The sequence below is a fragment of the Zophobas morio genome, unplaced genomic scaffold (genome assembly GCF_036711695.1).
Source record: "Zophobas morio isolate AGI-343-1 ecotype UQ-CSIRO unplaced genomic scaffold, CSIRO_AGI_Zmor_V1 ptg000046l, whole genome shotgun sequence".
In the NCBI taxonomy this organism is placed as follows: Eukaryota; Metazoa; Arthropoda; class Insecta; order Coleoptera; family Tenebrionidae; genus Zophobas; species Zophobas morio.
In genome coordinates, this window is record NW_026972151.1 from 4628908 (window position 1) to 4643814 (window position 14907).

At 36.8% G+C, this 14907-nt stretch overlaps 2 protein-coding genes and 1 pseudogene across 2 annotated transcripts; all 3 read left to right on the top strand.

The window, feature by feature from the left end:
- The first annotated feature begins 1435 nt into the window (after positions 1-1435).
- Positions 1436-3061, top strand: LOC135142355 (probable cytochrome P450 6a23). The gene is made up of 3 exons (XM_064074042.1): positions 1436-2357; positions 2407-2658; positions 2710-3061. Exons 1-3 carry the CDS (start codon positions 1538-1540, stop codon positions 2871-2873), a joined length of 1236 nt encoding a protein of 411 aa, XP_063930112.1. The 5' UTR covers positions 1436-1537; the 3' UTR covers positions 2874-3061.
- A 6761-nt stretch (positions 3062-9822) lies between these two features.
- Positions 9823-12013, top strand: LOC135142360 (probable cytochrome P450 6a23; annotated as a pseudogene).
- A 51-nt stretch (positions 12014-12064) lies between these two features.
- On the top strand, positions 12065-14044 carry LOC135142353 (cytochrome P450 6a2-like). The gene is made up of 2 exons (XM_064074041.1): positions 12065-13477; positions 13527-14044. Exons 1-2 carry the CDS (start codon positions 12382-12384, stop codon positions 13943-13945), a joined length of 1515 nt encoding a protein of 504 aa, XP_063930111.1. The 5' UTR covers positions 12065-12381; the 3' UTR covers positions 13946-14044.
- Positions 14045-14907: the final 863 nt, after the last annotated feature.

Consider the following 14907-nt stretch of genomic DNA (forward strand, 5'->3'; position numbering starts at 1 on the left):
AACAGAGTAGTGATGCTTACAAGTTGTCAAATTTTTCCACTGGATAACGACTGGAATTACTGTAATCTTATTTGAGTATTTAAACGCCAAACTTAAATGTCTGGGTCCCAAAGAAGAGTAGGTACTGCTTTCTTATGTTCGATGAAATAAGTACTGAGCCTCGTTTTACTTTAAATATTCTTACCAAGGAATTTGAGAGATTTGAAGATTTAGGTGACGCCAAGAAAGCAAAAATTGCTGATCTGGTTCTTATGGTTAAAGGTGTGTCTAGAGAATGGAAGCAACCAATAATGTATGCGTTTTTACATGGACCTACAAAAACGATCGATTTAGCCCGGCTTTAAAAAAAACTAGGTATAATCTACATACTACTACTTAGTTTAATTGTACTAGCTACAATTAGTTACCGAGGGTAATCATTAGGCTGCTATTAATTATTTAATGATAAGTACTGTAAGGTCTAGAGATTCAAGTACAAGGTAAACTGTGTTTTATACCAGGTGAACTAAAGATTTTTATCTGTAGATGATGTAACATATAATAAGATAATAATGAAATAGATAGGCAACCTTTATATCCCCTTTACACAATCCCTTTATCAAGATAGGAATACAACATTATAATTTATAGGGTACTTTATTACTAAATTCTTTCTCTACCACTTTTTTTATAATAGAAAAAAAAACTCTCAAAATTACAAATTTTGAGAGTTTTTACTTCTTTAACCACTAATGTATGCCATTACCATTTTCTCCATGTAGGTATGTGTACAACATGTTTGGAATAATAATATTGAGCAGAAACAACAAAATTTACCTGATTATTATTTTTACAAAATATGTTCAATAATTTATCGACAGACACTATCTCTAACATAAATCCTAATTTGAATATATGGCGCAACTAAAAATCATCGTGGTAGTACCCTGATGAAACCCGCGTTATTCATGAAACATTTCACAAAATTTAATCCTACTTCCCAATTATTGCATCATTCAAAGCAAAGTACAGCCTTAAGCACTGTAGATAATGATAATTATAAACCTACACTTCACTTTCAAACCCGTTTCTTTACATTCCTGAATTACGCATGTACCAGTATACGCTAATCTGTCGATATTTTTAGCGATAATCAGCACTCCTGCACGATAAGTGAATCACGATGGCGTAACCTTGCCACAATAACAAACTATAATATGAATGTCTGCGGACCGGTGTTCTTAGTATCAGTATCACAATGTTGGTTACAGAATCGTTAATCAAAGACCTACTTGGTGTGGTGGTGGCCTTGGTTGTGGTGGTGGTTGCCTACTCCAAATGGCGGTACCAGTACTGGAAGAAAAAGAATTTGCCGTACGTACAACCCATAGTTCCATTCGGTAATTTGTCTAACCCTTTCTATAAACGAGAGAATTTCGGCGTTACCATGTTCCAACTGTACAAAGAAATGAAAGGATAGGGGTGGAAACACGGAGGAATTTTCTTTTTGACTAGACCTGCGTACTTTGTTATCGAACCCGATTACGTTAGGAACGTGATGAGCAAAGATTTTCAACATTTCGTCGACCGTGGGTTTTACTACAATGAAAAAGATGATCCACTAAGTGCACATTTATTTAGCATTGGTGGTCAGAAATGGAGGAATCTGAGGACGAAATTAACCCCGACTTTCACCTCTGGGAAGATGAAAATGATGTTCCCTACAGTGGTAGAGTGCGAAGGTGGATTACAAAAACGCATAGAGGAAGAAAGCTTAAAGAATGAACCAATCAATATTAAAGAGCTTTTGGCACGGTTCACCACAGATGTGATCGGTTCTTGTGCTTTTGGTCTCAACTGCGACACTTTTAGTGATGAAAACTCACCGTTTAGGGTATATGGTCAAAAAATTCTCACCGCTTCAGCTGTAGAAACGTTGAAGAGATTAATTGCTTTTAACTTCCCAGATATTGCGCACTTTCTATCCCTAACCGTGACCCCCAAAGATGTGGACAAGTTCTTCAGAAAAATGGTGACTGACACTGTCAACCACAGAGAGAAGAATGACGTTATTAGAAAAGATTTCATGCAGTTGTTGATAGATTTAAAAAATAACAAACTTGCTGAAGAGGACGGTTACAAACACGATGGCAAAACTTTAACTCTTGAAGAAATTGCAGCACAGAGTGTTGTTTTCTTTGTGGCGGGGTTTGAAACATCCTCCACCACAATGGCGTTTGCTTTGTACGAACTTTCGAAACATCAATACATTCAAGACAAGGTTAGGCACGAAATTAACACGGTTTTGGCGAAGCATGACAACAAGATAACCTATGAAGCAATCCAAGAAATGAAGTACATGGACCAAGTGATTGATGGTGAGATTCAAGCTACAATACCAACGCTTTATTATCGATTATTTTTCAGAAACTCTCAGGAAGTATCCCCCAGTGTCTTTTCTCACACGTGAGTGTGTCAGAGATTATAAACATCCAGATGATGACATTGTTATTGAGAAGGGTACGACAGTTGTTATTCCGACTCTTGGGTTACATTATGATGAGGACTATTTCCCTGATGCTGAAAAGTTTGATCCTGAGAGGTTCAGTGAAGAGAATAAGAATTCCAGGCATCGTTATGTGTATATTCCGTTCGGTGAAGGACCCAGGATGTGTATAGGTAAGAAAGTGCAGAGCAGTGTTGGAAGTGGGAATGAAAATGTTCTTGTAGGGATGCGTTTTGGTATAATGCAGTCGAAAGTTGGATTGGCGGCTTTGTTAAGAAGTCACATATTTACACTGAACGCAAAGACGCAGGAGCCTTTTGAATGGAGAGCAGATTCGTTTGTTTTAGCCGTGGAGGGCGACATTTGGTTGAATGCGCAGAAAGTGTGATTTTACCACTTTTTTTCCATAAATTCCATTATAAACTTAAGAGGAAGTAGATATTTACTATTTTGTTCGGGAACTTTGAGCCACCAGTTCAAACCTGTGGCATACATGAGGCTTTCAATATATATTTTTTAAATTAGATGTTACGATACTCCGATTTATAAATTAAAATTAAAAATAATTTATGTGTGGTTCAAAGGATTTCATTTGTTTACAGAATTACAAAGATTAAAAATATAATTACGTTCGGTCAGTGGATACAACATTACGTGAACAACATTGGAATTTTCCTAAGAGAAACGAATGATCTTAGGCGTCAAAAAGTATATTAAAATATTATTAATCTGTATTAGAAACTGGAAACTAAAATTAGCAAGTGTTAATGCTGTGGTGTCCCAGTTTGAATTGAAATTTCGTGTCGAGAAAAAAAACACGCGAAATCGCATTTGAAAGGCCACACTTTTGACAATGCGAAATAGCAGATAGAAAATTTGGGGATCAGTTGACCGACTCACTTCCCTTTTGGACGTGTTGCGTCACTTCTGGTGTAAAAGTGCTTGTGTAAACATGTGGTGAAAGTAAGGGTAGGTTAAATTAGTTTGTAATTTCATAGAACAGCAATTGCTTAACCGAAAATTAAATCGTACCGATGCCACAGTTTCTCTTCAAAGAGCGGAATTAATTATTACTTCATATTTTTCTAATGGGAAATGTGTGAATTTTTGCCGATATTATAAATTTTTAGTTATTGTTTGGAAATTCGTAATTTCATGTTAGGATTTTTAACTGTTCCCGGTTCTAAACACAATTCAACAGTCATGAAATGTGCTAGGAGATTCACTTATTTAGGCGTCATTTTTTGTTTATCAAGTTATAACTATGGTTTCTGGATGTTTCTACTTACGTATTACATTATAACAGATTTTTAGTTTCTCACTCGAGATTGCTAATAGTTCATTTATGATATTTATTAAACTCAGTGGCGGCTCGTCAGATGAGGCAAGTGAGGCGGCGCCTCACAGCATATGTCTTAAGAACAGATTGACTTTATAATTAAAAAAGAGTTTTCAATGCATTTTTAGTTACAAAAATATGTTGAAATGGTAAATCTGTATATGATTTTTTATTTTTTACGCTTCCTGCTGACATTTTCCGTTGAATACCGTACGATTTATGCCCCTCGTTATTTAACTGAAGCGGCCAGAACGTCGGTTCACTTGAACCAGCGAAGCCCAATCACAGACACGGATTTCCATGGCTCAGTTCCTATACTCCTATACATGCGTTCGCTCGGAACTGAGGCGATATCTTCGGTGCTTCTCGGCCAATTTCGGCGTACTCATTAAACCATTTTTCCATTTATTTTACAGAACGGTAGGGCTGCGGGGTGCGTGGGTAATTTGTATGAATGTGAATAAAAACCCACGTGTTGATGTTTCGTGTTTTTGTCTCTTTCATAGGTACAGGTGAGTGAAAAATGAATCCCGAGTACGACATCGTCATGTTGCTTCTTGAAACGCCGTTTTTACGGCGAACCGAACTAGAACGTCGGCAAATTTTGCTAAATATCGACCAGTCAAAACTGTTAATTCATTTAACTTCCATTGATAAGCGACAGAATCGTCAGTACTCGCAAGTCTTTTAAATCAACTTGGTACCTACGAAACATATAAATGGCTCTGCCGTAATATTTACACAACATCCCGGGATAGGTATAACGATTTAAAGAATTTCATCCGAAGTGCAAAGTTACATGAAAGTTCCAAAGTACACATTAAAAATTTCATGGGCTTAAAACGTTTAAAAAAGAACTCAACAACTATTTCCGAATCCCTCCAAGAAAGTTTCAACAAAATTTTGACTTGCAAAAACATTGTTGATTCAATGTGTTATGGGTGTTATTATTAGTATTATTATTATTAGGACCTACCACTGACCCGGGAATGACCGGTATTCAGGCAAGACTTCTATCATTACAAACTAGTAAGACCAAGTAATATTACTATTATTGTCAAACTTCTATCATCGCCTCACCACATCAGACAGTCACGAGCCGCCACTGATTAAACTAATTTAAACGTTGGTCCATTTTACGAGAAAGGAACTTTAAAAGTACTATATGTAGATGCATTATGTGTTGCATAAGAATAGAGAGTTGAGTTATGGAATGGTTGAAATAGAGACCTGTTTTTATTATCCCTACAATCAAGTTTAACAAACACTCAGGACAATACAGATAGGTACTATCGAAATAGGTCTAGAATTATTTAGGTCGCAGTAGCTATCTTTTTTATGCACCGGTGTTACTTGAGTGTGTTTGGGGCACTCAGGCCAGGTCAGGTCACGTCTCAAAACAACAATGTGTGAGTGATTTAAGTTTGTCAGCTACTTCTAAACCAATTAATATAATGTGATAACCCAAACTTCCCGCCTTTAAATTGACCTTGATAAGTTTGAAAGGCCCGCGAAAAATTCAAAATTTGGCTTTGGCTGTGATCGTCTAACAACAGGGAACCTACGTTGTGTTTTTTTTTTTTAATGGCGGGAAGACGTTCTTTCATACAAGTAAGCATACACTGCTTGCTAGTAGAGGGCGCAAGAAATAATAGATACAATTTTTAGGAGGGGGCAAAAAAATTGCACCCCCTCGCTAGGAGGAAAGAAGCTGCGAGCGAAGGCGACACGGACTTGCCATCTCGCATTCACTTCCCAGCCCCAAAACCCCGTATCGTACATTCACTGACATATTACATTTCAAACGAAACACCTTAAAAATATGAAAGAAAAGACGAACAAACGCAAAATCCTATACATCTGTTTGGAATCAATGCAAATACACAAGTTATTATGGGCGTATAGCGTCAGATTTTGAAGTTACGGCAGTTAATAGGAGCACAACAAAAGCAGCCCTGGGGCGTTCTAGCACAAGCGGAGTTTGGGGCTCCCGGTCGGGGCTGTTCTCCCACGACGATGATTCTATATGTTACAAGCCTATCCGCACAGCACATTACATATCCCCAGGACGAACATGCCGTCCGAAACTAGGCCGTTACGGTCACCAGACCCGCAGTTGGATTTAGGCTAGCACGAAACCGAGAACGTTACAACATCGGCGACTGCGGAGTAGTGCAGGTGACGGGATGAGATCTCGCCAGCTCTACTAAGAACCGCACCCGCTTCTGGCATATTTTCTGTGTTATTTAACCTCAATTCCATTTGAAATGTTCAATCTCTTATAACTCTGATATTAACAACAACTGAACAAGTGGTAAAGTTTCAAAGGAGCAATAAACAGCATTTAAATTCGCCATACAATCTTGTGAAATTTTAAACAACAAATAATTCTTATGTGAGATTAAAATTAGACATCAAATAATTTATACGATGGAAACATTCATCAACAAAATATTTACAAAACAAAACTTAGCAAAGATTTATGAAACAAAAGGTCTGATGTGAAATAAACTTGTTCAAATAAAAATTATGTGATGTTAAAACTGAAGAGCATGAAATTTACGTTCAATTAAAATTATACAACAAAGAAAATGTACTGAGGTTAACACTGTGAGATTGAGAAATGATGTATGAGGTGAAAAATTGCAAAGTTAATAAAATTTACATGAGATTACGACACCTTTCGAAGTCGTAGATAGTTGTAGTTATATCCATAATTTATTATATTTAAAATAATTTGTGATTGCATCAATTGTCGTCTTGCGCGGGCATAAGAGACTTCGGTCTCTGCCCGAGTGCTTCATTTTAATAATAATAATAATAATAATAATAATAATAATTAATATTAATGCTTGTCATACTTTATCAACGATTCAAATAAATGGTTTACATTATGTTAAATTATATCATGATCTAAGTGATCGATTACTCAAAACAAAAAAAATTTTAGAGTTTAGAATACTGCGAACTGGTTATTACCCCAACAAAACACATAATAAACAGACACAAAAAATATCCAAACATCGTTGCGAGGAAAAAGCGTCTCGGTGATGCAATTTTATTGTTGCGAGGGAATACCTCGATGATGTATATTTTAGCGTTGCGAGGGATAAGGCTCGTTGATGTTATCAATCTCTAGCGTTGCGAGGATATGCCTCGAAGAAGTAATCAATTTGTAGCGTTGTGAGGACAAGCCTCGATGATGTAATCAATCTTTAGCGTTGCGACGACAAGCCTCGATAATGTAATCAATCTTTAGCGCTGCGAGGACATGCCTCAGTGATGCAATCAATATACGATGATAATAACTATGATCACTCGCACCGCCTAAGTGAAGAAATTATTTTAACCCCGCGCCAGTTCGCAGTATAAATTTTGTTAATTTAACTGCCGTAAATAAACTATTAGCAATCTTGTGTGAAGAATTATGAAGTGTTATAATGCAACACTTACGTATATGCATGCAGAAACCTATTCGTAATTAAACAACAAAGAAGTTTTCCTGACTAAGTGAATTTCATGAAATCTTCTAGCAAGTGGTTTATTTAAATAATCCTAATTGTTAAATTGTGTTAACACTAGCTGACCATTGAGAAAAACTAACTTGATTGGTGAATTTACAAACAATAAAACAAATTTTCAGTACGTGTTCCGCGTTGAACGAAAGTCCGCAGTTTTTTCCGATTAAAGGGCCGCAAGAATTAGCGACACGTGTTGGGGAAAAACGATGTCGTCATCGTTACGATTAATTTTCGTTAAACAAAGGCTTTCTCCCTTTTTGTCAACTACCAAACCAACTAATTTAAATTAGCTTTTACCACGTGTTTACATTTACAAAAACATATTCAGACCTTAGATCACATAATAAATAGATACCACCATGCCGTATTCTTTCCCTAGGACAGTCTGTGACGACATCCTCCTGTCACACATCTCTCTCGTGCATGGAGGGATTACAATGAAGCTATCCTTGCCTGATCACTATTTGAATTTTGCGCGCCTAAATTTTAGGAAGTATGTCTGAACTAACTGCGGAAGAACGATGTTGACAGCTTGATTTTATAAATAATTCACAGTAGATAACGAAAGGAATAGTAAATTATTGGGCAGCAATTGTGATCCTTTATGACTACATAACTTAAAATAGGATCTTTGTTCTAAATTCTAAAATTGTTTTTTGTACAACAACTCGAAAGAGAGGTTATAAGAAACATCTGTCAAAAGCGATTTGTTGCGCTGGTGCGGTACAAGGATGGAAGTGAAATAGACATATGCAGATGAAATGCATATAACAAAGATGAAGATGTGGTGATCACACAAGGATAGCGTTATACTACCCCCCTTGACGTAGAAAACGACAACAGATAGCTTCATGTCTAGTCACAGCTTTCAGTTTGAGTATTGGTATCTATTTATTATATGATCTAAGATTCAGACTGACGCTCCGCCATGTCGCTCTCTGTCTCTACCAAGCCGCCCTCTAACTAAACACGCAGAACTAACCCCTCCGTGCATATTTGGTTGCCTATGTTGAACGATTTTTTGATTTAATGAATTTTTTTTTCTTTCAAATTCAAATTATTCAAATGTGATTTCGCGCCGCTGTTAATTAATTTCAGCGCGAAAATTTTGATTCAAATTCGGTGACCACAATAAGTCAGTTGTATTCAAATCATAAACACAACCACTATTGGAATTTTTCAAACTAGAGATGTATTTCAAAACTCCTTCCTTACTTACTGATTTCAAATGGATAGTAAGTATTTACAGTGTCTGTCATTTTGTTAAGACTAAGCAAATCATCAAATTATTGTTATCAAATTGAGCATAAATTTGCTTAGTTGATTCCTGGAAGAAGATGGCAGAAACAGTAGGAATGATATCATTAGTTATTTAGAATTTTTTTGTTTCTACTTTCGTTTAAAATTTTCCAAATTGATTTTTGTTTATTATCAGAATTTTGAATGATGTTGCTGTAGCACTGCCTTTTTGTTTTAAAAATTGCACTTCTGTAGGTGTTCCTTAGAGATGTAGCTAATTATGCACTCAGAGAATTTTTTATATTTTTTAGGTGATTGTTGAACTAGTGTTATTTAGAGTAAAATGAAAAAAATAACATTTTTTTTAGGGAAGAGGCTTATTAATTTATCTGTTAGAGATCGATTATTTTAAGTTCAACATGGTGAGTCATCAAAATCTAACAACGGACTGTCAGTCAGAAGCGTAACATGCACACTTCAGAAGGGGTTGGTTCTTAAATTAATTTTTTTGAATCGCAAACAATTACACACGGAACATAAACTTAAGTGGACTGGTTAACACGCTAGGACGAGTGCGGATGAATCTATGAGGCACTAATCTAAATAGGTACACTATGACAGAGAAAAGATGACGGACGCCTCTGAGGGTGCGCCCATTCGAAAATGCTAGATATGTTTCATTGTACTTCAGAAGCAAGGGAAGTTCTATCGAAATAACTTTCGACCAATTTTTTAAATATTTTTCTGTATCGCTTGATCTTGTTTCCGACGTGTTTTTCTGTCCAGTACTTTTGGTCAAAGTGAAGAACAGATAACTGTATTCACAGAGTCTGTAGATGTGTTTGGGTCGCTATCACCTTGGTCTTGTGTATACGATTTCCTGATTTATTAAGTAGCTCACATAATGCAGTGTTTGACTCTCTCAGTTCTAATGCAATTTTCCCTCACATTTGTTTGAATTTTCATTGATGAACGCGTCATTGTAAATATGATATTCCTTTACAAATATGTCAACTAATTTTAACAGTGTAAGAGACAGAAATATTAAACAAAAAAAAAATTAAATCATCGTGTTACAAACATTTCACAAAATTTAATTATACTTCTCAATAATTGCATCAACAAACACCTTTGCGTAGCGTAGATTTATCATTTCTTTATATTCCTACACTATGTATGTCCCACTATCTCGTAATCTATCAATTTTTTTAGCCATAATCACCACTCCTAAACGATAAGTAAGTCACGAAGGCGTAACCTTGATGCAAAATCAAACTAAGTATAATATGAAATCCTGTGGACTAGCGTGTTAATAATATCACAATGTTGGTCACAGAATCGTTAATCAAAGACCTACTTGGTGTGGTGGTGACCCTGGTTGTCGTGGTGTTTGCTTACTCCAAATGGCGTCACCAGTACTGGAAGAGAAAGAATTTACCGTACGTACGACCCAGCATTCCATTCGGTAATTTGCCTAACCCTTTCTATAAACGAGAGAATTTAGGTATTACCTTGTTCCAACTGTACAAAGAAATCAAAGGGAAGGGGTGGAAACACGGAGGAATTTTTTTTTGACCAGACCTGTGTATTTTGTTATTGAACCCGATTACGTTAGGAACGTGATGAGTAAAGACTTTCAACATTTCGTAAACCGTGGGTCTTACTACAATGAAGAAGATGACCCTTTAAGTGCACATTTGTTTGCCATTGGTGGTCAAAAATGGAGGAATCTAAGGATGAAATTAACCCCGACTTTCACATCTGCAAAGATGAAAATGATGTTCCCGACAGTGGTAGAGTGCGAAGGGGGATTACAAAAACGCATAGAGGAAGAAAGTTTAAAGAATGAACCAATCAATATTAAAGAGCTTTTGGCACGGTTCACCACAGATGTGATCGGTTCTTGTGCTTTCGGTCTCAACTGCGACACTTTTAGTGACGAAAACTCACCGTTTAGAGTGTACGGTCAAAGAATTCTCGCCGCTTCGGGTGCAGAAACATTGAAGAGATTAATTGCTTTGAACTTCCCAGGTTTTGCACACTTTCTAGCTCTAACTGTGACCCCTAAAGATGTGGACAAATTCTTCAGAAAAATGGTAACTGACACTGTCAACCATAGGGAGAAGAATAACGTTACTAGGAAAGATTTCATGCAGTTGTTGATTGATTTAAAAAATAACAAACTCGCGGAAGAAGACGGTTACAAACACGATGGCAAAACTTTAACTCTTGAAGAAATTACGGCACAGAGTGCTGTTTTTTTTGTGGCCGGATTTGAAACGTCCTCCACCACAATGGCGTTTGCTTTGTACGAACTTTCGAAACATCAATACATTCAAGACAAGGTTAGGTACGAAATTAACACGGTTTTGGCGAAGCACGACAACAAGATAACATATGAAGCAATCCAAGAAATGAAGTACATGGACCAAGTGATTGATGGTGAGTTTCAAGCTACACTACGAAGCCTTTATTATCAATTGTTTTTCAGAAACTCTCAGGAAGTATCCACCAGTGTCTTTCCTTACACGTGGGTGTCAGAGATTATTTATTTATTTTATTTATTTATTTTATTTATTTTTATTTTTTTGATTACGTTCCCCAACAGGCCGGAGGCCCAATTACAGGGGAACGGGGGACATACACAACACCCAGAGCCGGGCGGGAATCGAACCCACGACCCAGGGTGTAGCGGGCAAGCACGAAGCTACCTAACCCACCCGGGTCCTCTATAAACTTCCAGACAATGACATCGTTATTGAGAAAGGTACGATGGTTGTTATTCCGACTCTTGGGTTACATTACGACGAGGACTACTTCCCTGAAGCTGAGAAATTTGATCCTGAAAGGTTCAGTGAGGAGAATAAGAATTCCAGGCATCTTTATGTGTACATTCCGTTTGGTGAAGGACCTAGGATGTGTATAGGTAGGGAAGTGTGGAGACAGGTTTGGAAGTGGGAATGAAACTGTTTTTATAGGGATGCGTTTTGGTATTATGCAGTCAAAAGTAGGATTGGCGGCTTTGTTAAGAAGTCACAGATTTACACTGAACGCGAAGACGCAGGAGCCTTTCAAATGGAGACCAGATTCGTTTGTTTTGGCGGTGGAGGGCGACATTTGGTTGAATGGGCAAAAAGTGTGACTTTATTTTGGAACTGTGGCATGCAGGAAGTTTCCAGTATATTGGTTGAAATTAGCCGTCACCGTAGTCCAATTCAGAAAGTAAAAATAAATGAAAATTCCTCTGAGAATAAGAGCATAAATTATTAATCTAACCCTGTAGCGCCCAAACTGTATTGTTTGCCAAAATTCATAAAACTGGTAAATCCATGCCCCCAATTAAAATACTTCCTCCAGTTTCGAGGTATTACATCTTTACTACTTGAATCTTTGCAGGCCATTGCAGTCCGAACCTTTAGAACACAAATGTAAATAGTAAATAGTTACACAATGTGTCTACTTTTTGTCAACAGTCCATTAATTTTGACATATTTCCGTGACTCAACATAACCCACAACAATTTTTTATTTCAAATCATGAAAACATAGACAGAGTGACGCAATAATAGTTCAAACCGGCTCTACCAAAGAAATATCGCATCAAACCGCAACAAAGTTGATCGCTAACATTAACCCAACAATTACCGCGGTTTCGTAATAACACATCATTATCTTCCCATTATATTCATCGGATGCCATGAGATAGCAACTTTTTATTGACATAAAACCAACAAAACATACCTCGAAAGCAAAACCTGCTTGCATTTCGACTGACTCGGTGTTAAAAACAATCGTGCAATGTTCGTAGTCGTGCTTTTGGCTACTTTCCTTTCCATTCTCTTCGGGTACTACAAGTGGATTTACCAGTACTGGCAACGAAAAAATCTCCCCTTTGTGCCGCCGCAGATACCGTACGGGAACTTAACGAGTCCTTTCAGACGAAAAGAGCATGTCGGTGTGTCAATGCAAAAAATCTACAACGATATGAAAGAGAAAAAGTGGAAACACGGGGGACTTTTTTTTATTACTTCACCGGTGTACTTTGTTGCTGACGTCGATTACGTAAAAAATGTGATGGCGAAAGATTTCCAGCATTTTGTGGATCGCGGGTTCTATTACAACGAGAAAACTGATGCTTTGAGTGCGTATTTATTTGCTATTGGTGGCCCGAAATGGAGAAATTTGAGAACGAAATTGACTCCTACGTTCACGTCTGGGAAAATGAAAATGATGTTTCAAACTTTGGTCGACTGTGAAGCGAATCTTGAAGAAAAAATGGCTTTAGAATACGAGAAGAAGCAGCCTATAGATGTTAAGGAAATTCTTGGGTGCTTTACTACTGATATTATTGGCTCGTGTGCTTTTGGTCTCGACTGCAAGACTTTCCAACATGAAAATTCTCCATTTAGAGTCTACGGTAAGGAAGTTTTCGCTTCGACAACGTACAGAATTGTGAAAGCCACCTTTGCCAATACTTTTCCTGACTTGTCTAGAAGCTTAGGAATTGTAGTAACCCCAAAAGATATCACCGCTTTTTTTATGAAAGTTGTTAAAGACACAGTTAATTACAGAGAAAAAAATAGTTATACGAGAAAAGACTTCATGCAGCTGCTGATCGACATCAAAAATAATAAACTTGTTGAAGAAGATGGGTACAAATTTGATGGCAAAACGTTAACTATAGAAGAAGTGGCAGCCCAGTGCTTTGTGTTTTTCTTGGCGGGCTTTGAAACTTCATCTACAACAATGACTTTCGCTTTATACGAATTGTCAAAACACAAACACATCCAAGACAAACTTAGAGACGAAATTACAACCGTTTTGGCAAAACATAACGGAAAAATCACCTACGAGTCAATCCAAGACATGAAATACATGAATCAAGTCATCGATGGTAAGTCCTCTTTGATAATAAAACTGCAATTCTAATACAAATTTTCCAGAAACCTTGAGAAAGTACCCACCGATACCTTTCTTAACACGCAAGTGCGTCAAGGACTACAAGGTTCCAGACGAGGATGTTGTCATCGAAAAAGGTACAATGGTTATAATTCCGGTACTTGGCATCCACTACGACAAGGAATTTTATCCCGATCCTGAGAAGTTCGATCCTGAACGTTTCACTGAAGAAAATAAGAGATTGAGGCACCAGTACGCGCACATTCCATTTGGTGAAGGTCCAAGAATATGTATAGGAATGCGATTCGGGCTCATGCAAACAAAAGTTGGTTTGGCTTCTTTGCTAAGCAAATATGAGTTTAGTGTTAGTTCTAAGACGCAAGAACCTTTAAAAGCGCAACCGAAATCGTTCGTTTTGGCTGCAGAAGGAGAGATTTGGTTGGATGCGCAAAAAGTAGCGTAGTTGGTGATGATGTAATGGATATAGTTAATTTTGTGAATCAAGTTGTAGAAATTGTTATGCCTGTTTTATTTTGTTCATTAATAAAAATATTAGTTGGTGTCCAAGTTCTGTACTGTTACCGTTGTATAATTTTCTATTTTTGTGTTATCTTCCAAGCAAAAGTTACGAGTACAACACGACAACTAGTTTCTTACAAAAATTTTAAAATTTCATTTTGTTAACTTATTTTTCTAATGACAAGACTTATAAGATAAACAAAAAATAAAAAAAAATAATATGAATGCAATAATACGGATTTATAATTAACACAAGTTTAGAAATATGTTATTTGATCAAAATTTAAATAGTGTTTACTACACAAAATTTTGTGATGACGTCACAGGTTATTGATGCGGATGATCTGACAAATTTTGATTGGCGTTTATAGATATTGGAATTCCATGACTTGTTCAATCTTCCGTTTTTCTATTTCCAATTTGCATCTAATAAGTTCTCTTGATATTACCATGGACTCTCTTTTATTTGTTGATACTGTCATATATGTTTTTGGCTGTTGTTAGCCTTCGGTGGAGTAGCATTTATAGATTATCTTCAGTGTCAGCTATTAATATCGCATCATCCGCATAGTATATTATGTTTATTTTGTTGTTGTTCATCCTATAACCTTCCAACATTTTTGTGATATTTATCAGATTGTCCATTATCAAGTTGAACATGATTGGGCTTAGTGAATCCCCCTGACGTATACCCCCTTTGCATTCAATGTGTCGTGTAGTTTGGCTTCCAATCTGAGTTTGTGTTCTTCTATTTGTATAGATGTCTTCTATGATGACGTCAGATAGTCTTACTCGATCAAAGACCGGAACGTTGTATTCGATCGCTTTCTCTACTGTTTGGCGAATTATAAATATGGCGTCAGTGGTGGATCGATTCAGGCGAAATCCTCCATTTATTTCTAAGTA

What these genes read in the sequence shown, in the direction of transcription:
- LOC135142355 (XM_064074042.1), top strand. Translation starts at nt 1,538, where the DNA reads ATGAGCAAAGATTTTCAACATTTCGTCGACCGTGGGTTTTACTACAAT. An exon ending in CATGGACCAAGTGATTGATG is followed by an intron (nt 2,358 to 2,406) that starts GTGAGATTCAAG and finishes ATTATTTTTCAG; the next exon opens with AAACTCTCAGGAAGTATCCC. An exon ending in AGGACCCAGGATGTGTATAG is followed by an intron (nt 2,659 to 2,709) that starts GTAAGAAAGTGC and finishes ATGTTCTTGTAG; the next exon opens with GGATGCGTTTTGGTATAATG.
- LOC135142353 (XM_064074041.1), top strand. Translation starts at nt 12,382, where the DNA reads ATGTTCGTAGTCGTGCTTTTGGCTACTTTCCTTTCCATTCTCTTCGGG. An exon ending in CATGAATCAAGTCATCGATG is followed by an intron (nt 13,478 to 13,526) that starts GTAAGTCCTCTT and finishes CAAATTTTCCAG; the next exon opens with AAACCTTGAGAAAGTACCCA.